We start from the raw sequence: 23643 nt of genomic DNA, 5'->3' as shown, positions 1-23643 counted from the left end.
TATTTGTTTTTTTCTGTTAGAGGTGATAATGTGTTTTATTCAAAAATAAATAAAACCAATAACAACCAGCCAAATCTGCAGTGATCTTGTTTATACATCTCACCACAGTAGAACAAAAATTGTCTCCCATATATATTCCCAATAACTTAATTTTTTAAGCATTTAAATTTACAAAACAGTACATCACCATCTTCAAGATTACTGCATTTGTCCCTAGGGAACTTTGTCTTGGACATAAAGGCTGCCCCAGGCCACAGACAAGTGCAGACATAAGTACATTCAAATACATGCAACACAGACCTCATTTCACACCCTCCTTACAGTATGTCCTGAGTTTAGGAGATCCACTGATAAAGGGATGAAAGAGTTTTTACCTATTCAAGCATATTCTCCTGTATTTAATAGGAACCCTATAGTATCTAGGTGATGGGAGCAGTTTGTATTCTGAATACAGGACATGGAAGGGGTCCGCCATAATTTGTCTAAGCCTATTTAACTATAATCTTCTCAAAGAGCATTTTGAGGGGGGGGGATGCTCCCTCACTCCTATCAATTTCATTGCTGTGTGGACCAGTCAAAATAACATCATTACCCTCTGTCCAACCCCAAACACCCTGAGCAAAAAGTAAAGTCTCTGTTGGATCCTAGTGCTTACAGAATTCACATGGACATTCCAAGACAGATTACAGTCGATAGACGCAAGTATTTGCAAGAATAAACCTGGTTAATACAAGCGTTATGGACCAATAGTGGAGAATAATCCTCCCAATTGTCCTGGATCAAAAATAATTTCCTCTTCTTTCTTAAGTGTTTACAGGTGCCTCATTGCTAATGTAATTATTTCTAATGAATTTTCTGTTTCTGTCTTTTCAGTTCCGTTGAAATTTTTGTAAGAAAACAAAACAACCTTTACAGTAAGAACCCAATAAAACTGAATGAATGAACTGAGTGAATTAATAAATATTTCAGTTTTTCAGCAAAATAGAGGATGCATTCAAGCAATAGAAGGTTACTGCTATGACATTATTGTAGGCTAAATATATTATGTTAATGGTGACTTATTAAACCCTACCTGCACTATCTAATAAGCACCACTTAATTCTATGATTATTCTGTCTTAATCCTGTTCTATGCAATTCTGTGCACATCAGAGAACCACTGCCACCTAGTGGTAAAATTCGTATAAGTGTTATAAAAACCAGTTGCATAGATTGCGTGACCAACAAAAATAATTGATTTTGTTTAAAAAAAAAAAAAGACCTCTCCCATGAACCAGGTTCAGTATATGGTGCAGATAAAGACACTCAGTAAATGCTGATATAAATAGCACTTCAGTAAGGAGCAGGCAGTGAGCACAGATGGCTGGTCCACAGTATTGACAAGGCTCCATCCATATCTATATGTCTACAAACGCCACCAGCCATTACTGCGCTCCATATTCAAATACTATAGAGGCACAAACACACGTACACAATTGAATTTCATGTTTCTCACACACACACACACACACACACACACACACACCAGATGATAGCACATCTTAGGTTTTGTCAGGGGTCGCTGAGTACGTATTAGTCAGAGAAATGCAGTATAAAAATGGGTCTAACAAGGTCTTAACATTTTCTGTGTGAGCTTTAATGGACAGAGAGTGCTCTGATGATTAGCTTACGCTCTGCTGTGGTTAGTGAATGGACTTGTCCTCTTGATCACCTTGATGCTTTAGATGATGACTGGATGAAACCTGCTTATTTATCATTTACCTGGCTCTTAACCATGTTTTGTAAAAGCAGAATAGCTACTCCGCATGGAACACAGAGAAACACAAACATGCACATATACACAATTACACACACTTCAGGTCAACACTATAGGTTCAGCAGAGTAAAGAGCAGAACTACAGCTTCGACAGAGCTCTAACAACACAACCAGCCACCAAGCAACCACCATTTACACAACGCTCGGTTGTGAACACTGTTCCAGTTCTGTGTTGTCCAGGTGGAGCTATTCATCAGCTAATGTTCTGATAAGAGATACAAACACAAAAATCTGCACACTAATACATTACATAGTCACAGTTTACACTCATGGAGCAATGAGAAAGACAGATTTTTAGCTCGGCTGATGTACAGCTTCACCAAGTTGTCTTCTACTTGTTACTTTCTTATTTACTCTATCTCAACTTTTCACATGCAAGCAATGGTTGGATATTAATTATAGAAAAAGCAACACAAACAGAATCTACCATTAAGTAACACCAATGAATACCAGATGCATTTAAAGAATGCAGATACTATGAAATAGTTCCACATAAAAACAAATCCTCAGTACAAGACAGAAAGTTTAGGCTAAGGTCACATCATCGACATGCTGTCCCCCTTCCTCCCACAAACAGTTTTAGTCCCAGTGAGCAATCATACCCTCTCCTGCCACGAGGTTTGATGTCGATGGGCTTGTTTGTAGCAAAGGGTGAGCCATTGGAACAGGCGTGGCGGTAGCGGGCTATCCTCTCCAAAGATAGATAATCTGAGTTCACAGGTAAACTCATTTTAGTGAGGTTCTTAACCACACACACACACACACACACACACACACAGACTTGTGTCAAGACAGATGTAGAGAGAGAAAAGATAGCGTGACAAGCCTGATAAAGCTATCTCAGTAGGAAGGAGGGAGGGGTGTGTGAGAAGAGATGGGTGAGGAGAGGAGAGGGCTCAGCATGGGTGTGACTTGATCAGGAAAGAGAGAGAGTTGGAGATTGAGAGAGAGATGCAGGAGAGGGAGGAGCAAAGTGCAGAGGTAGAGCAAACTTATGTTTTCTCTCAGTTAACCATCAAGTCAGTAATGACATCCACGAGAATCTTAAGAGAAGAAAGGTAAAGCTTTATGATGGATAAGTGAGTAAGTCCATCAGTGTACAGTAAAGATGAAAAGTAATCATCCATCAGAAGTCCAGATTTAAACTGAAACATTAGTTTTAACAATAAAGTTGCTCCCACTGCAAGTAATGCTGTAGTTTGTATCTTCCATACTGCCCTCTTCTTCATGCACACTGCCAGTAGATGAAATTATACCAGAACCTACATTTTTGTCAGTGGTCTTGGGTGATCCCTGAGATTGTTGGTGAGGTGTGTTTTTTGTGTGTGTGTGTGTGTGTGTGTGTGTGTGTGTGTGTGTGTCATTTAATCTGTTGTTAACAAACAAAATACTGATGTAACAGGCTACCAAATAAACCGTTCCATATACTTTTAAAAGTGTTTTTATCTTTGTTTTCTATCCATTTTTCAAAATTGCTTCTCTGATCATGAGCTGTCATCCAAATGTAGTATTTGGTTACGGTGTGAGGGGTAAGCTTTATACCAGTAGGGCATGTAAAACACACCAACTTTCCAAGTATGTCCTCCCAATATATACAACAAGCATTCATAATATGAGTAAAAAACAGAACACCTTAAAGAATGAAGAAATTTGCTTCATGTAACTAAACGACATTTGATTTACATGTCAAACTAACTTCTGATTAGCACAAAAGTGAACAGTGGGATACAACAAACATACAGTACATAAACTGTAAAACTATTTGGTTAAATACGTATTTGAAATACTGATAAAACCAAGAACAAAATGACTAACCGTGGATTTCCACAGGATGCGGAACGTCTGCGGACCGGCTCCGCTGCGGAACGGCTCCGCTGCGGAACGGCTGCGTGCTCCGCCGTCCGTCAATACCCACCAGGTCCGGATTTGTTGCGTAACGGCTGCGGCCAGCCGACCACGAGATCTCGCGAATTCACGTATGTTCGTGCGATATAACAGGATGTAGTTTCTATAAACAGAACCACAAAACCAACAACAGTTTGTTTCCATCCAGAGGAGTAGAGGGGAAACAACTCTGTGCTGTGTTTTCAAGGTGTAGTGCAGGGAAATATGACCTGCCGTGAGCGCGGTGCATTTTATTTTGAAAAGTATCCGGATGTTTTATTTTGTTTCTGTGCTCGACATCCTGTCCCGCACTATCCGAATTGTGCTGAATTGCTGCGGAGCTCTCCGTCGTCCGTCAAAAATAGAAGCTCTGCGTATCTGCTCCGGAGGGCTGCGGACTGACGGAACTGGGACGGAGTAGGGACGCAGACGTTCTGCAGTCAGTGGAAATACACACATTGACTTTAATGGAAACCTAATGACTCCGTCGACGTTCCGCAGACGTTCCGCATCCAGTGGAAATTGCCGGTAAGTCACTTCATGTCAGGGCTTTTTTTTTACTCAAAAAAGTCAAATTTTATTTATTGAAATTGAATGAAACCAACCTAAATCTGCCAGCCCTAAACCCTGTCTCAACCATAGACTGTAAAAATAATGGACAGCGCATGTGTGACGTCACCCATTGGTTTGTGGAGATCTGCTATTAGTCGTCGAGTTTGCCGTCACAGGCGCAGCCATCCTGATTGCGGATGTGACAATTTTAGACGAGAGGGAGGAGCCCTTACACTCTACTTTACGTTACACACTGGCAATCACATCATAGCCACGCCCTAAAACACCCCCTGCTTTATCACCGATTTTAAAATCAATGAGACCATAATTCAAAAAATTAACATCATTCTGTGTTGCAGAAGACTTAAAACTAGCAATTGAGACCATAAACTCATTATGAAAATGTTTACTGAGGTAATAAATCAAGTGAGAAGTGGGTCACTTTCTCATAGACTTCTACAGAAACCAACCTCCTTTTGCAACCGCACGTGTCGCCCACTGCTGGAATTCAGATAGAATGCAGGTTTAAGGCACTTCCGCATTTACAGCACTTCGCCGAACCGGATGCCCTGTCCACTAATTTTACAGTCTATGGTCTCAACCTCCCAACCTTGGTTATAGCTAATTTCCACCACCAGGGGGGAGCAGAGTACCACAAAAAAAACCGATCTGGAAACAGCTGTGCAAAACCTTGTATCAGGAGAAATACATGTCAAATTAACAGTAACTGCAATTTGAGCCAACAGTGAGAATTAGTAGAGCAGATAAATGTATATTCATTTCTAAAAATTAAGCACACACCTGTGTTTGTAGATAGGATTTCATAATAATAATAATAATAATAATAATAATAATAATAATAATAATAGGAGCTGTAGGTGGAACAGGATCAACTGAGCATGCATATTTATGATCTTTCAAATGAGATTACTGTCATTTGTTATCGTGTAATGTAGTATCATTTTCAGTCACTTTATCACTAACAAGATAACATCTAAATCACTCCAACTGATACATCTCTTAACTGTTCCTAGCTGTCAGCAGGGGGCAGTCTGCTTTGCAGAGAAAATGCAGTTACAAGAGCTAAACCATCAGCAGCTCAAACACACGAGTCGTGAATCTCTGTGGAGTTACGGCTTCTGCTCAGCTCTGACAGAAGCAGCAAGCATGTGACAACAGCTCCTGGGTGGACAGGGAAGCTGTCAAAGTCACAGTCACTCGCACTAAACATCTGAACACCACTACATGTACAGCCAGATAAAATGCACACAGATCAATACAACAAGGCTTCACAGATCTCTACTTCACTTGCACCCTCTGACAAACACACAACCTGTAACACAAGCATATGTCTGCCTATCTGCCTGAGTCGGCCACACACCGTCAGTGGCAGCGACGAGCTGTGACGGAGCGTCAGGTGACAGTGGACTGTCGTCACTCAGTGTCCCTGAAGCTCAACGCCATAAAACCAGAACCCCCCTATCTGAATGTTCAAACGTGTACATACAAGCAGCAACAGCTTTTCAAATAGAAGGTATGGGTAATACAGTAAAACTGTATATTCTTATTTTCAATAATACATTGCAAATCATATTTTAAAAGGGATGTACAATGCTGGAAATATTGTTGATTCAACCCAGTAGAGAAAGAAAGCCATACAAATGAAAATGTAACATTGTCAATATATAACAATGAGACCATGGTCTTATATTCCATTGCTACCTAAAAATAGACAACAAAGTAACACAAGCGAAAAAAGCTGACTGCACTGTAATCAGTGATAGAAATGAGCAGGCAGGGCTGCAGACTCCACGGGTTAAGTACAAAAGTGCATAGCTAATTGACTGGCTGTGTGCCAGAAATACAGCAAGGGCTTTGTGATGCGCTCTCCTCTCATGACTGGCAGGGTCAGCCACCTTGTTAGGTGCTTAGGATTGATGTTGCATGACAGACTGGTGACTGGGACAGAGGGAGGATTGAAACAGGAGCGTTAGGTAATTTCATAAAAAAACATATGAGATGTGGCCGGGTTGGTTCAGTGGGTAGAGCAGGCGCACATTTACTGAGAGGCTTATGCCTCGACGCAGAGGTCCAGGGTTTGAGTCCGACCTGTGACGATTTCCTGTATGTCTTCCCCCTCTCTCCCCCCTTTCTCACCTAGCTGTCCTATCGATTAAAGGCGGAAAAGCCCAAAAAAAAGAAAAAAAAAAAAAAAAAAATGAGAGACCAGCTGAATGGCAAGTTAAGTCAGTAAAAGGTGACTGGTGAAAGAGAAAGGCAAGGGAGAGTGAAGACTGAAAGTTAGTAACGCTTGGTATCGTTTTTTGAATTTTCCAATACTATCGCTGATAGAATTCTTGAGTTTATCGATACCGATAGTACCAATATTGATACTATAGAGTTTAGGACATGTTTTTCTTCAAACTTTTCCCCACATTTTTAAATGTTAGATCTCTGAACTAGGGATGCTTCAATTCAAGTCACTGAATTTGCTAATGGCCATGATGCGACCAATTACCATTAAATACAGTTTCGTTGTCACTATAAAATTAATTGGTTCCTCCATCAGTTACATTCATTGAGTAATGGTACTTTTTAGGTGTACAGCAATAAGTGGATTTGTGGTTCAACAGCTGATTTGTTAGCTTCAGCTTCATGTAAGCTAACTGAATTTTATAAGAAAGCAACAGGCAACAGTATGATATTACATGATGAAAAATAAGGTATAACTGTGTGGCTTAAAGATGCTGTTACAGCCTAGTGCCATGACAACTGCACTTCCACTGCCGTTGCAAAAAACATTTAATATGATTACAATGATTGGATATTTGTTTTCAAGTATGTAAATCAGCAAAAAGGTAATGGGATTAAGAGACAACAATAGAGATTCATGCGGCACTGTATTTACGTAAATGAAACGGCTCTCAGCCAGTCATGTTATTATATGTGTCAAGGAGCAATTTCTTTGCCTCAGCTAGGCACGCACTTACTGCCTGCCTTTACAGTCCCCTGCTACATTCATGTTTATAATATGGTTGCCATGGTGACCTGCCAGAATTCAAAAGGGACAGGTAGGTCCTGACAACCAATCAGCTTTCAGTTGCTAAGGATACAGTGGCAGATTGCGTAATGAATGACAGTGAGCTTCTTGGAGGGTCAAGGATGGAAAGATGGAGCGGAGCTATCAACACTGATTGTTATATTTGAGGTTTAAAGATGTACATGTTAACATACATTCAAAATGATCCACCCAAACATTTCATTGCAGAACGTGACTGGGTTCACGCCAAGAAATTAACTAGGCCTATTCATTAACTATTCGCAGCAGCTATGCATGACTTACCTGTGCTCTATCTATACATCCAGCTGGCTCACAGACTGGTGAGAGGATTTAAACTGGCTAAACTATTGTTTGTCTCAGACTCACCAGAGCACAAAGGAGAATAGAAAGCAGCCCTTACCACATAATAATACATAGAAAAAAGTCTGGAGAAGCATGATCGCTGAAGATAAGACCAACAAAAGCTCCTGCTTGTGCTGTGCATGTGTGTACTGCAAGTGTGTGTGCATCTGGCTGCGTACACTGACAACAAAGTGTGTCGTGACGCGTTTAGGCTGAAGTGAGTTTGGACACTATGAATGTGAGAACCATGTACTGAGACCAGCATGATGAAATCTGGCTCAGAGGCAAAGAAATACTTCTGTCAGCACAGCACTCTGACTCACATCCACATCAGAAACCCTACCAGCATACCAGTATCATAAAGGGGTGAAATGACCATTAAAACGATAAAATCATGCTGAAAAACTGTGGGAGCTCAGGTTGAGGAAGCATCTCAGTACAGCTTTTACTTAATAACCTATCTTAATGTGCACAAATGCGGATTCCATGCAGACTAGAAGGTTTGTGTCTCAGAGCTCAAACACATGTCTGAAACAGGCATGTTTCAAACAAGTCTGCACTTGTCTTTAGTCGTCACCTCTCTGGTGGAGTTAATTTGCTGTGCAGCAGACCTCATAGGTATTTAAAAAAAACAAAACAACTAATGCTTCTAAAAATGGAAAAATGGTTTCAATCACATTTTCACAAAACTAAAGCCTACATTTTTAAATTGCTTATGTCTGACCAATAGTCCAAAACCATAAGATGCAAAAACGTTTTTGTCATTTACAAAGTTATAAAACAAAGAGAAGTAGCGCATATTTACGGTTTGTGAAACTGGAACTATTAAATGTTCATAAATTACTTAAATTATTAATTATGAACATTGTTCAGTATTTTTCTATCAATCAACTAATTAATTTATTGACTACTCATTTCAGTATTATCAATTTAATTTGACAAGATCTACACAAGCAAATGTATAAAGTAAAACTAAAAAATACTTCTGTTCATTCTCAACAAAAGTAGAAATGTATTAATAAGCCAAAGTATACAGTATCTTAATAAACTAATAATTCTTAAACCAATGTAAACATAATACACCTTCAATAATAAGCAGCGCTGTTTAAGTACTGCTGCCAGTCATGTACAGTACCTGTTGTCAATGTGTATGCGGGGGTTATGATATCCCACATATGGTCTAAAACAGTCAACCGCAGTACACAAACAAACAAGCAACTGTGGTCACAGTGTTAGCCATTAATCTCAAAAGCAATTTTGTAAATTACATTTGTTGTGCCAAGTTAGGCATTGAACAGCACAACAAACCCTCACATGAAATGCCTGTTTGGATATCATATGCATGTGATGTGTCTACGAAAAGCACACAAGTTATGTCAGTAATGGACATTAGACACTGTCTTGGCCGGCAAATGGAGACCATTTTTTGATGGACACATTAATGGAGAGATGAATGGATGGATGATAACAGGATGGAGACACCCATGGACTGCACCATTTTCTTAATGGGCTCTTGGATGTCACACAGGGACACACACAATTCTAGCTGTAGTGCACTGTGAGCACATAGTGAAGCTAATAGGTTTACCTTGGAAGCAGTCCCAGTGATGTCAGAGCAATCCCTCATTAAAACCCTGATGACTTCACCACACTGGTGAGCGTGTGAGAGCTGAGGCCACTGCTTATGGAGAGGTTCGTAGAGTGTGTGTCCAATGTGTGTACAATGTGTGTGTGTGTGTGTGCGGGAGAAAGGGAGGGAGGGAGGGAGGGATACCCTGCCATTGAGTTTCAAGAGTGTCCCCGCTGTAGTCCAGGTAATCCAGGTAATTCAGGTTAAGATGTTCCTCAAAACACACACAGGGAACACCAGCGTCACAGGGGCTCATCTTCATTATAATAGGTCCTCATATGCAGTTCATTAAGTACACCTCCCAATTTACACAAACAACTTTAACATCCAGACAGAGGTGTAAGAACATTGCAGAAAGAGTTAGGAACCTGTTAACCCTAGATGTAGAAATGTACAGGCTGTAACTAACTGCAGAGATGAACTTATGTAAATGCATAGGGACCCTTTTTCCTCCATATGTTTACATAGTCATGATGTTTCAGGAAAATGAGGTTGCCCTGCAGATCACTCCAACAAGTCCCCTAATCTCAAGCTCTTAAAAGCACATTTGGGAGGACATAAAACAGGATCTTTGCGGCATGAATGTGCTTCTGGAAAAAACTAAACGAACAGACAGTAAAAAGGGGTGAGTACTGGCTGAGTGTACCAAATCAAGTGCATGGTGAAAAGCGGAAATTAAGTGTAGATATTCAGTGCTGTCACAAATATTCTGTGATTCCTATCCTGCTGAGAGAGTGTTATTCTGCAACCTGCAGAGAGTCTAACATACCGGATGGATGACAAGTGTAACAGTTAGGGTTGTGTCAGTGGGAGTGTTTTTCTTCGAAGGGAGCACTGTACAATTGCATTCAAAATATACCAGCGCATGCAAAAATACAGAGGAAAGTGAAATATGTAGACTGAAATTGGTTATAAAAAAAGAGCTTGGATATACAGAGTTTGGAAAAGGAAGTCCACAACCAATGCAACAATAAAACTGGACAAAAGAGAAAAACAAAAACAAACAATTATCAAATAAAACCCTTATACGAACAGGGTTTTGTATGAACTTGAACTCTACACCTCAAATTTATTATACAGCACTGTCCTTGCCAAAATAAAACACTACAAATTAAGACAACTTGACAAGTCATTCACCTTCCTTTACCCTCACAGGTTTCCTAGCAAGCATTAGCTGGAATTACAATTCTGTATAAATTGTAATATATCTTCATCCAGCCAGGTATGTCTGAAAGCGTGTGTGTGTGTGTGTGTGTGTGTGTGTGTGTGTGTGTGTGTGTGTGTGTGTGTGTGTGTGTGTGTGTGTGTGTGTGTGTGTGTGTGTGTGTGTGTGTGTGTGTAAGGGGGCACCCTCTCTGAGCCTAAGCCTTTCTAATCTGTTTGTATGCCTCCTCATATACAGCATCAGGGCAATCCTAATCACCATCATCATCACAGACAATTCCCTCCTGGGATAAACATAGTCATCGTCATGCTTTCATGCTAATAAGAGGTAATTGGTTTGAAAAGCAGACCACAAGGGAGGTGGTTGAACTAAAAACAGCTGACAAAGATCTTCTGAGAATGAGTGTAACTTTTTTGGATAAGTCAACACACCTTTGGAAATCTGAATCTAAAAGGGGTTACTTGTTAAGTTGTGGCCTCGCACAAAAGCAGCAGCCAGAAATCAAAGCCAGATGAACCTCCACACACACACACACACACACACACACACACACACACACACCTAGACAGAAAGTTAGCAGTGACGCATAAACCCTTCAATCTTAATGTATGTTAAAGAAAATCCCAGGGCTAGGCCTCCACATTGTTTTTCTCAAAACGATTCTCCACATCTTTTTGTTTCGTTACAGCTGTTTGTTTTTTAGCTGTGGTGGGAGTATATAACAAGCCGCTCTCAGAGCGCTGCTTTGTTCTTGCAGGAAAGGGCCTGGGCATGATAACATCTGTTGGCTAGCCGCAGGTTTTGTTTGGGTCAAATAGTGACGTACACGGCTGCACAGCTGCACTCCAACTCACCACAGACAAACTAATGATATTTCCTAATTTCTTTGTCACCAAATCAGCAATGGCATTTCAATGTCAGGGAAATTACAACAGTTATTTTCATTATGGATTAATCTATCAATTATGTTTCCAATTAACTGTGTATAAAATGGCAAAAAACATCTCAGGACTGCATGTTTCATCCAGCCAGCAGTCCAAAACCAAAAATATAAAAAAGCTAATTTAAGCAAATCTTAACATTTGAGAGGCTGAAAACTAATCGTTTGAATACTACGGATCATAAGATGCCATCTTCATGATTTATAATTATGGACACACACTCAATAAAAAAAAAAAAAAAAATTCCACTCTAATATTTGATCAAACGGAGCTACTACAGCCATTCAAAACGGCCAGACGGCTGACTACTGTACACAGATCTCAAGCAAAGATGAAGCTGTGATCTACCTACTTTTCATTTTACATTTGACTAACATCTGCCATCACTGTCTAGGGGCAGTCCCAGCTCCCTTAGCTCCAGCTTTAGCTTGTTAAATTTCTACTTTTGATTTATGCTGAGCTCATACAAGCACCTGCAGCTATCCCCCGCCTCCAATATGTCTGGCTGCCACGCTGTATTGTTATTTATCTGTCCATCTCCTTGCCTCAGCCCCGAAGATGAAAACAAGATTGAATGCCCTATCTTGCAGCTGCTTTGTGGATAGCGGTGAGAGACAGCACAGGCTGCAATGAATAAAATTGAAATGAAATAGATATTTAAAATGAATGTGATGTCAAAGCTGCCTCCAGGCTTTTCAGAAATGTGGCTCATGTATGTGTTTCCAACATACTCCAGTGATCAAGTTATGTAACTATGGAGTTATAAAGCCACAACTGTTGAATCCAGCAGTACGTCTCTAAGGAGCGCATTGTTCCTCTTGGTCTTATTGCTCTGTTTTTATTTATTTACAATTAATGAAAGGCTAAGGGGACAAAACAGTAAATGCATCCATGTTATAGGCTAGTTGACAGCTAAAAGCACCAAACTAGATCACACTAAATAAAGACCGTAAGTGATTTCTGTTCATTACAAGCCAAAACATCAATACAAAGGCACACATGAGACATATTATTGTTATTATTACATTAGTTATTATATTATTAAAATTCTGAAAGCAGCCCATCATCAACTAGATAATCAGGGACATATGACTAAGGTTAACTCATTTTATTTGTCTGGGTGAGAAAAAAATCTGATATGGTAAATTATTTCAAAGTGTTAGCCTATTGTTGTCTGCCTATGTGAAAGTGTGTTTTTGGCTTTGAGATGCTGAAACACTGTCACTAGATATTGCTCATTCTGCACTGCGGGTGTGTTCGAAAACACATGAGGTGTTCCTGTATAACACATAACACAAAAAAGTAAGAGAGGAAAACATTATCAACTGTAAATAAGTGGCAGAATAACACAATAAAAAATCCAAGAGCAGCAATGGGGGAAAGAGATATTGGATGATAAAGAGAACAGCCCAGCTTGGGCACAGAGACTCTTAACATTGCCAATACTGACTGACTCAGTGTGTGTGTTCAGACAAACACACACTAACAGCAAATGTCCTGCAAAATTGGTGTGAAACAATGAACTGATCATTTAGCAATTCAAAAGAGGGGCTAACTGAAATCGTTCTAACAGAGAGAAGGTGAAACAGTGGAGCCTTTGTGAGCAACACCAGTATGTGCTTCCCTCTATGCAGACTAAACTGAGAGCCTCAAATATATCAGTAAGAACATGTCTGTCATGCTTCAAGTAACTTGATAATCAATTTAAAGGCCACACTGCCTCACGGGAAAAAAGGAAAAACAACACATTCCAGTTAAATCTTACTATCACAGCTCTTACTCAGACATGACTTTATTACATATTAACTGAAACTGAAATCAGTGAAGACAGTCATCCCTTTTTCAGAAGGCGAGTGTCACAGGATCTGATATTCTACAGCATAAGATTAGTTATTAGTCATAAACCGTGTGGTCAGACTGGGCTGTCCGACCATACACTGCTGTTTGACAGATTGTATAACTGAAAGCAGTGCACACTGCCTGCATCTAAAGTTAAAACCAATTTATCTAGGGATACAACAAAAAATCATTTTGAATTATTAATACATTTTTTTTAGGGTAAATGAATATGTGTAATGTCATGAATCTGCAATTCCTCTCAACTCAACAGAACATTTTAATTCATTCAAAATTCATTTTAGTTTTTACGGCTAGCAACTTTACTATATTGGTTCACTCTCAGCGCTGTTGTCAACCTAATTTCCAGCCACAGCAGGGAGCTGTTGGTGAAAAACGTCTAATAAACCCATTTACACTGCTAACAAAGTCAGCAGCAAGCTGGTGAACTTAGTGTAGAAGCTAAACCGAAAAATATGTCCATGATGAGTTGGTGGAGACTAAAACAAACCCAAAAGGAGAGTGAATATTGGACTTGTACGTGTAGCACGACTCTTAATTAATGCTAATGTTGCACCGGATCTGTTGGATGTGTAAAAAGGTAATTTTTTGCCAACACGTTTGCCATATCAATTTGTAACATGATGTTTTTGACAAACACACATTTTATCAAAATGAAAATAAGGAACAATTTAATTTGTGCAACTTAAACTGTGGACCTCTGCATGTGCAGTTACAGTATTTAGTGCATAATGCCATTCAAAACATATGCAAGGATTTTGTCCTTGCGAATCAATTCAACACAATTCTCAAAAACTTTCTTATTCTAATCTAATTTTATCATTAGTCTGTTTTACTTGCTTTTTTGTGAAAATAAAATAAAATGTCTTTATTTATCAGTCTGGTATCACATTACACTGAAACTGGAGGCATGCTATGTCCTTTTATCCCCACTCAGTCTTTTTTCACACATAACAGCCTGGTTTCTGGGGGAGAATGCAGTGGAAGAAAAAGTGTGAAGAAGATAGGAGCGTTAGACTGTGTGGTCCTGCACAGTAGGCTTGGCAGAGATTGATGCTGTAGGTGAGAAGTGGTTCTGTATCTCTCTCTCACACACACACACACACACACACACACACACACACACACACACACACACACACACACACCCACTCTCTGGGACAACAGTGAGTGATGACTTTGTCTCTTCAAAACTGACAGCAGGTCTCTGCTGTATCCCAAAAGCCCATTTTAAAAGCTCTACCCAAGTCCCAGCAATGTAACTTGGAGTGATAGAAAGTAATCTCAAGTTTGGCTGAGATTGACCCAGCAGCGCTAGAATCAATGACAATGTGCAGTGGGAGAAAGCCTCAAAGAAATGAGATAACAATGCTTTGTGTCTTGTTATCTTTCTGACAAAATGTGGTACGTCTGAGGAAGCCACCTTTGGGGCCAACTAGAGAGAGGAAAGGGGGAGGGGGGGGGGGGCTGATGTCCTTTAACACCTTGCTTATAAAAGCTGAGAAAAACACAAATTACGTATTTAAACAATTTATTATCCACTGACCATACACACCCTGCAATATTTAGGAGAGTGGGAGATGGAAGCGATGCATCAATAAAATAAATACAGCCTCTCCCCCTGGTCTCTGAGGCGCTGGATTGACTTAATTGGATTACTACACACACTTTTCATTTCCTTTCTGGTTAGTGTTTAATGCAGTTTAGACAATCATACATCTTAGTCTATTCATTGTGGTGCTGAGGGCAACACCCTGCACATTTAAAAAAAATGTAGGATGAAAACAGCAAGCCAGTTATAATAACTCCCGAGAGTCTCTATACATTAAAGGTTATGTATGCAGTTCAGAAGGATAGTGATCGATAAAAGCTCCTGACTGTAACAATAATCCTATAATGCAGCGTGGTCTACTGAGAGAGAGGGATACTTTGCCAATGATGTTCCTCCATGGCCTCAATACACTCTGGAGTGAGATGCATTTACCCAGATAAATACAGCAAATACATTTGTGTGTTCATGTCTGGGTAGGTGCATGTGTGAATGCACATTTCAGACAAAAATGCATTTATTTTTGGGGCATAGCTTGACTGTATAGAGAAAGAGAAGAAGAGATCCCTGCCTGAGGTTTGAATGGAGTCTGACAGGCCCATCTCCCATTTTCAGATACTAATGCTCGACTAGGACAACCATGACAGCCCTGAATTGTTGTTGTAGCACGGTCACTAGATGTGATACATCTATCCAATTCAGCAACACAATACATTCCAGCAGAATGTGAATTATAGCTTTCTCTTACACACAGATATTTCATTGTAAACAACTACTGTAAAACAGACACTTTGTGTAGCTTTAAAGTGCTGAGAGTAATATATTGTGAAAAAAACGTGACTTACCAATTCACTTATCTAAACTTTCCACTATATGGTCACTTCCACATTCTGTTTATACAGCCTGTGTGTGTGCATTATAATCCCTACCAGTGTGTGTGTGTGTGTGTGTGTGTGTGTGTGTGTGTGTGTGAAGAGGACAGAAAGGAGCAAGGATGTTTAGCTGTGTTTCTGTTTACAATATGTTCATGGATTACTAAGGAATTATTTGACATTGCTTCCTGATTGAAAGGCCAGCCCTCTTTTGTGTGTGTGTGTGTGTGTGTGTGTGTGTGTGTGTGTGTGTGTGAGTGTGTGTGTGTGTGTGTGTGTGTGTGTGTGAGTGTGTGTGTGTGTGTGTGTGTGTGTACAGGAGGAAGTCTAAGTGGCTGGGTAGGCCCACGTTTGTGTTTCTTTTGTGTTTTGACATCTGCATAGAGTTCATCGATTTTCCACATTCTTTTGTGTTCCATTTACTTCTCCACAGCTCTTTCACTGTCTCTACTGAAAACCTATTAAATTGCATTATCAGGCACATCTCATCCTCTGCAATCTGAGCAGATTTATAAGTTAAATCAATGGCCGCTAGTGAGTACAATTTGTGCCACATACTGTAGATTGCATAGACATCCATCTAGATCTCGTCTTTCACATTCTTCTGCCTTTACATGCATCATCCACCAGCCCAAAGAGAGAGAAACAACAGAGAAAAAGATGGAATATGGTTTGCATGTCTGTACTTAGCTTTAAAACAAAGCATAGAGAATACTGAGGCCCAGGGCTGTTTTTGATTGAAAAAAAATACATTAAATACGATAAGGTGTAGCATGTGTACTGTCGCACCACAGAGAAGAATAATGCCAAAGAAAAACAATTGACAAACCGGTCCGACAGACAGCAATATAACTACCCCTACTATCATTTGTTGAGTTTAATATATTTTGTGTGAGCATTAAGAACTATACCACTACAAAAAACAACGTTGTTGGAAATATGAGCATTGTCCATATCCCAACAGCCCACTATGATGACATAACTCCCTCTGTGTCCCTTACCAGTTCATAACGTAGCTGTGACAACTATTCCCATAAGATTCCCAGTATGACTAACCAAAACAAGACAGCAGAGAAACCCAACAATACAGCAACTTTTCCAAGATATTTTTACAGGTAGTTTTGCTATTGAAATCAGTATCCAACTAAGCAGTCAAGACCTCTGTGTGCTTTCTATTTCGGACTCACCCTTGACTTTATCTACTTGTGCATTTAGTGTGGGAGAAAATGACAGGAAATGTCTGGCCCATTTAACAATACATTTCCCTGAATACATCTGAGCTGGGGAAAACCTACACTGGGCTGGGCTAGGCTAGCATTAGATGAGCTCTAACCATACCACAAAAACAACACACACACACACCCACAAATAAATCTGCACACCTATTCACATTGTAAGTATTTTAAATGACCTCATGCACATACTCCTTTGTTACCAGGAAAGCGGCAGCAGTAAACGCATGAAAAGACAGAAAAACACACCAAAAAAAAACAACTTCACAACTTCAAATGCATCTTTAAACAATAACTACGTCTATTACTCACCATATCCAGGAGTGCCTTCTGAAAGGAAAATGGCTTAGGTGCATCATGGACCTGTCACTGGAAACACCTGGACATTGTCCAGGCTTCATACCGAAGCTGTGCCAGGACTGATCCCCCTACCTGATAACCTTTCACCCTTTGAGCCCCTGTATCTACCTAGCTATCTATCTACAGACACTGCCCCACAGTATCCACAGGCCACAGCACAATATGTAGTGTCCCATACTGTAGTCCTCTGCTGTGATGCGCCCATTCAGACCAGTCTTCCAGTAAAGAGCCCCTTCTGAACTTCCAACCTCACTGGTAGTGCATCACAGCAAAAGGTGCCGGCTTACATTCAACAAGGCAATCTTAAAAGTCAAACAACATAGCACCATAAAATCCATTGAGTTCCAGAAGAGAAATAAAAAATCCCAATAAATGTGACAATAAAAAAAAAAAAACATTAACTGGGGCAGACTTAAGCCCAGTGTGAACGTCTTTTAGCAAGCGTCTCGGCAGTGCGAGCACACATGCGGCCACCCAGCAGGACCAGCTAAGCTCTCCGGCCGCTTCTCTTTTTTCCGTGGGATTCTTCCGGCAAAGGTTTGGAAATTACTGTCCCACATCCACATGGTGAACCGGTTCAGGGACTCATTCCTCCGGAAAACATTCCTTTTCCTGACCGCCAACAACGGCAGTTGGAGAGGCAGTGGTAGTCACACCAGCATGACAGAGCATGTTACACACAGTCACTCAAATGAGCTTTCACCCTCTCAGCTTTGCCCCCTTTGTCTCTCCTACTTTGCGTCTCCCTCTTTGTTCTGCCCTTTCACAACCTTCCAGGAAGGGAAGTGAGGAAATATGGAGAGAAAAAAAAAACAGTGAAGAGCCTCTTCGGTATCTTCCCTTCTCTCTGTCTCGCTCTCGCTCGTCTCTCTCCCCCTCCCTCCCTCCCTCCTCACTCCAGTCAGTGGGATGTCCTGACCCTGTGTAAGAGGTGTGCCTGCTCCTGCAGGATCCAGTCAGCTAAACCTATTGATCCTCTTACCACATACTGCTCATCCTTATTCAGATAGGAACACTTCTGCACATGTACAATTTGCATACACACAGGAGTGCACATATTCACACATCCTCTATTGTATTAAGTCATATAGGCAAAGTGTTGACAGAAGTAATTGTCCTGATTTCCTCCCTTAATTCCATCTTTCGCTCTTCTTTTCTTAAGTAATATGTGTGTCTCTTTCAAAGCCCTCCTTCGTCATCACAACGCAAGCACTGCTGTTGCCCTGTCAGTTTTTTTGTTTTTGCTTCTCTAAGCACACCCTGTCTGTCTCTAGTGTCAGCATGCATGCCAGTGAACCATGACAATTCAAACCGCACTGTGTGTGTGTGTTTGTGTTTGTGTTTGTGTGTGTGTGTGTGTGTGTGTGTGTGTGTGTGTATGTGTGACGTACAGTATAGTCTGTGCGTATGTAACTGTGAAAGCATGCAGGGGGCGTCCCCCAAGGCATGTTTGTTTCAAGAAACTTGTTATGTCTTACTTTGCCTTACTGGAGTATAGTGCAACCCTCTGTTCTTACACCAGCGGCTTCAAGCCACATACTGTCTTTTATATCTACTCAATTATGAAGATAACTAGATAAATCACAACTAATCTACAATTCATCATGTTGTTCATTGTGCATGTCTGTCTAGGTAACAGTCTGTCTTTGAATGCATGTGTATAAGTGACTTTGCATGCACATATCAATTCACACATTTGTGCGAGTGGTGTTGGCAATGAAGTTTTGAGTTGAGGTTGAGGTTAGCACACTAAGGTTGTTTCTGTGTGTGTGTTTTGCATTAAAGCCCATAGTTGTGGCTGAGCTCCAGTTGCTGCGGTCTGAAAAACAGGATCCAGCACTGCTTCTTACACACATCCTGCCCAACACACACGTCAGCAGCCTCTCAAATCCTGCCAAAAGTCAAACCACCTCACAGCCTCTGTAAGCCTGCACCTTCAGCCACAACAGCCACTCTTGAATAGGGTGGAGTGAAGCTGAATGTTGAGGAATTTGCTTGCGGGAAAATAAAGACAGATTGCAGTTCTCTGGGGGAGGGGGGGTGGATGGTGGGTAGTTTTAGTGTGTTAAGGGGCAGGGTTGACAGTTTAGGCAGCAACAGGGAGAACAATTTCAATATAAGGGGCTTTTAAGGTTAAGCAAGAAAGCAGCTCGAAAGCACTGAGGCACCTGTTATTCATTATGTACACATACAGAAAAAACAACTCTCTAGCTGTCTCTCAGATTTATTCTTAAAACAGTCATATTGTTTCAGATCTCTTGCATTTAAATGAAACTGGGACCAGCATTCTAATAATAGAACATACTGTCCACTGTATGTCCCTGTGCGCATGTGTGTGCACGTGTGTATTACATAATCTTAGTCCCTGCTTTAGGGGCTGTTGGCCCCTACTCTGCTCAACACTGGTGAGCTGTCAGGACTCATCCTGCAACCTGAGAGAGAGAGAGAGAGAGAGAGAGAGAGAGAGAGAGAGAGAGAGAGAGAGAGAGAGACAGAGACAGAGAGAGACTTTGTCAAATAAATATAAAAAAGCAGTAGAGTGGGTGAGAGCGAAAGAGAGAAAAAGCTACAAACTCCCGGGCAGTTCAGTGCTTGTGTTTAGTTTTTTACCCTCAAAGTGTTTAAAAACTTTCTTGTGGTAGCGATATGGCAGTGATGTTTCCTGTTTACTGTACGGGATTCCCACGCCGCCTCAAACCATAGTTTAAAACACACTGGTTGGATGATTGGCCACCGCAAGCATTTTTTTGAGTGTCCCCCCTGCGTAACCCCCACCGCAGCCCAAAATGAATGGAAAGACCTGCGTTTTTGCCAGACCATCAAACGGCCAATGCAGGCAGTGTGAACGTAGCCTAAGAGCATATGCTAGCATCTTTAAAACAAGAAGGGCAATGATGAGGCTTTTCTTTGCAATTTTCTTACCATGGGCCTAAGGGCTGAAAAGATGGAGGGTGAAAGTGTAGCAGTGATAGAACAAGGTAGGATTGATGAAATATAAATTAAAAATTAAATGCAGCCATGCTGCAGGGAGACAGAAACATTGAAACGATGATATGTGCCTGACAGAAAGCCAACACAATAACATATTACTGCCATAAAGTACAGTGTTAACCCATCATCATCAGTGACCCCTGCATGTAAAAAAAAAAAATAATCACATCATATTTGAATCAGCTGGCCTTTTCCATTACATTGGTGCTCCGACATGACTCTCTTTAACTGGGCATCAGGGGGAAAGAGGCCAGATTACACAGCGGAATAAGTACATATCGATTTCACGTGTACTGACATTTAGCAAAGTACTTTTCTTTATTTATCTGCAGATCAATGTCCAAAGAACACGGGCTGAACAACCTCTACAGTCAAATCACAGAGCTGGTCCAACAGCCTGGCCTGCCAGATGCATGACTGCTTTAGCTTCAAAACAGACATGATGTAACTTTTCAGGTCATAAAACCTGAAAGGCAATGTAAGGTTGGCTTTGTACCACAGAAATCAATATTTGAGCTGTGCCACATATTAATGCTTAATCACATAATGGAATTGCTGTGTAGCCAAATGACATTTCTATACCACAGTTAGCATTTAACAATTAAATCCACACCAGCACAGCTCAATCATGACATTAATATAAAAATCCCATATACTTTACATCCAAATAGGAATCTCTCTAGAGACTGAGAGAAAACTGGGCCCTTGTGCATGTTTTGTTCCTTTGAGGTAGGCCAGCTGTCCATCACTCTGTGTCGCTGTGGAAATGCCGTGGGCCCAGTCCTCCTCCTTGCCATTCACAGATGGTTATGCAGTGGCATTTGAGCAAAGGTTAACACATTTCCCCTTCAAATCATATTTTTGTAATTAGATTCCCACTAATGTCTAACGGGGACATGGAGACTTCAAGGGCCATTTCTAGAATGTGAAAAATGTTGAAGTGCCCAAAAATTGCTCACTTGTGAAGTGGAGAAGGTTTTTAAGGCAGACCAAAGACAAAAGGGAGGGACTTATTAATTTATTTAAAAAAAATTGCAGGATTACAACAAAGAAGCAGCTGTAGTCAGGTATGAAAGATATATGTAGAGTTTATGTACAGTACAGTGCAGTACAGTATAGTATAGTATAGTACAGTACATGTACTTTCTATCATATATCAGTTAATTTACTTTTAAGAGAATCAAAACTGGGCTACATATATTGTATTTTACAAACAAAAAAAGCATTTTTCCAAGACTACAAATTCTACATACCATTTTGTGTGATAATACAATTGAGAAAAACTAAATTTATTTTGAGTATGACTAAAAGCACCAATCTGTTACAGTAAAGATTCTTCTTGAATGTGTTTGATTTAATACATTTATACACCTTTACCAACATTTATTTACTGCCTAAAAACACCTAGCTTTACATACCGTTGCTCATGATTTACTAAGAATAATATTAAGATGCACTCAGGCTTTGGATTTAGCTTAATTTGACAGTGGTCTATTAAGGCAAATTGGGCTTAATAACACAGTGAAATGCAGCACAATATTTACAATTAAATAAGATTTAGCCTCTAACACCGTAGTCATCAACCTGCCAAAGCCACAGATAATTATGGTGTGCATGTTTCCATCCCTCACCCCTCATACAAATGTGTATTGCTTAAACACAATGAATAGATTCCCACAAAAGTAAATATAACTGACATATAAAAACAAAGACCAAAGGCAAATATGTGTTACATGTAGTGATTGACTTTCACCTAGTGCAACAGAAAGGATACTTAATGTGCCTTTATTTATAAATCCGCTTCAACCAGATGGCGGGCCAGGCACCATGGTTAGAAGCATGATGAATATCTGGTTAAAAACCACCATTGTAAACTGTGATATCTAGTTTGACTGCTTCATGAGGCTTCCAAAAGCAGGTACAGATGGGAGCATACGGAAATATCAATGGTCCATAACCCGCGGCAATCTCCACTACAACACCATCTGGTGAAGGGGGTCTCACTAACAGTCAGTGCAATCAACTCTGCTCTTCTCTCAGATACCTTCATTATCCCATTACATTGATAGAGAAAACATCACTTTTATCATTTTAAAATGTCAATACTGAAATCAACAGAACACGTTTTATACTCATACTGTAATTTGGTACTGGAAACCTGCCAATACACGATGCATTAACAAGTGTGTAAGTACAAGTTCACTTAATACTATTGCTCAAACACGGCATTGGCTTACGCTATCAGGCGCTTTATAGGGGAAATTATCTTTTTTATATATATATATATATATATATATATATATACACACACACACACACACATACATATATATACACTATTTACTATTTGCTACAGAATACTAATTTCTATAGTTAATCGCGATTAATCACATATTTTGCATTTCAGAACAGTTTTTAAGTACATATTAACAATCGAAAACAATTTTTACCAGTGTACCTTGATTGGGAATCAAATGAATGCAAAGAAAGTTACTTTATGAACTTGACTTTAAGATTTGTATTTGTTTATTATTTATTTACTGTAAACAAAAGAAAAATGTGTGAATCTGTCATTATTGCACAATTCCTCCAAGTACCTAACTAAAAAACTAAAAATCCCTATCCTTACTAGAGTCAATATAGTGTTTAGTAACTCCTAAATAATGTTGATTACTCACTGACGTCCAGTGATCACCGGTTAATGAGACAGCGTTTGCAGCACCTTGCAGCAGTTCCACTGTGGCTGCTTTCTCCGTGTCATACAGGCTGTGTGTGGGGCTGCTGTCCCCCTCGACGGCAACGAGACAGGTCAACCGTAGTGCGTCTTTAAGACCCGAGTCCTTTATGATGCTGACAGGTCTGCAGTTAGTTGCCACCCGTTTCGCAAGAGCTGTAGTAATTTTTTGGGATTTGGTTTCATCCACAGGTCGGCAAGTAGCACTCTCCAAAATAGTGCTTTGCCTGAGTGGGTAGCATGCTAATGGGTAGCATCACATTAACTGTACTACTATGCTTAGCTCCGTAGGTGGTAGCTCAAGCTTGACGTGTTTCGGTGATATTTTAATTCGGCTTTACACAATGTGCATATGGTTTTCGACTTGTCTACGAGCCGTCTGGGAGTTTTGGAAATTTTGGAAAGTTTGGAAAATAAAAAGCGGCATTCAGGATTTCATTGCTGCTGTCTTTCTCCATCATGCCTGCAGCCAGCAGCAGCAGGATGTGTTACGAGGAAGTGGCAGCTTGATGATAAGTAACGGTGCTGCAAAGGGTCAAAATAGTAGCCTGTTAGGCACAACGCAAAGCTGAGTGAAGTGTAAAATAAATTAATAAATGCCGGCATGCGATTAAAAAAAATTAATCGCATCGCGTCGGCCCTTAATCGCATCGCGATT

General features: G+C 40.3%; 1 protein-coding gene across 5 annotated transcripts in view; it reads right to left on the bottom strand.

Annotated features, from left to right (window-relative positions):
- The window catches only part of pde4d (phosphodiesterase 4D, cAMP-specific), a 202479-nt gene that overhangs the window by 43322 nt on the left and 135514 nt on the right, over positions 1-23643 (bottom strand). Inside the window, exon 1 of one of the 5 annotated variants that reach the window (XM_031309095.2) lies at positions 17213-18124. The exons of 3 other annotated variants lie outside the window; for them this stretch is intronic. In XM_031309095.2, coding sequence (XP_031164955.1) covers positions 17213-17301 — 89 coding nt within the window. In that variant the 5' untranslated portion in view covers positions 17302-18124. Of the gene's footprint in view, positions 1-2417; positions 2856-17212; positions 18125-23643 lie in introns of those variants that run through there. One more of the 5 variants, XM_031309098.2, reaches the window with a different exon arrangement.

This window comes from Sander lucioperca, chromosome 2 (genome assembly GCF_008315115.2).
Source record: "Sander lucioperca isolate FBNREF2018 chromosome 2, SLUC_FBN_1.2, whole genome shotgun sequence".
In the NCBI taxonomy this organism is placed as follows: Eukaryota; Metazoa; Chordata; class Actinopteri; order Perciformes; family Percidae; genus Sander; species Sander lucioperca.
This window is presented reverse-complemented; position numbering and strand designations above follow the sequence as displayed.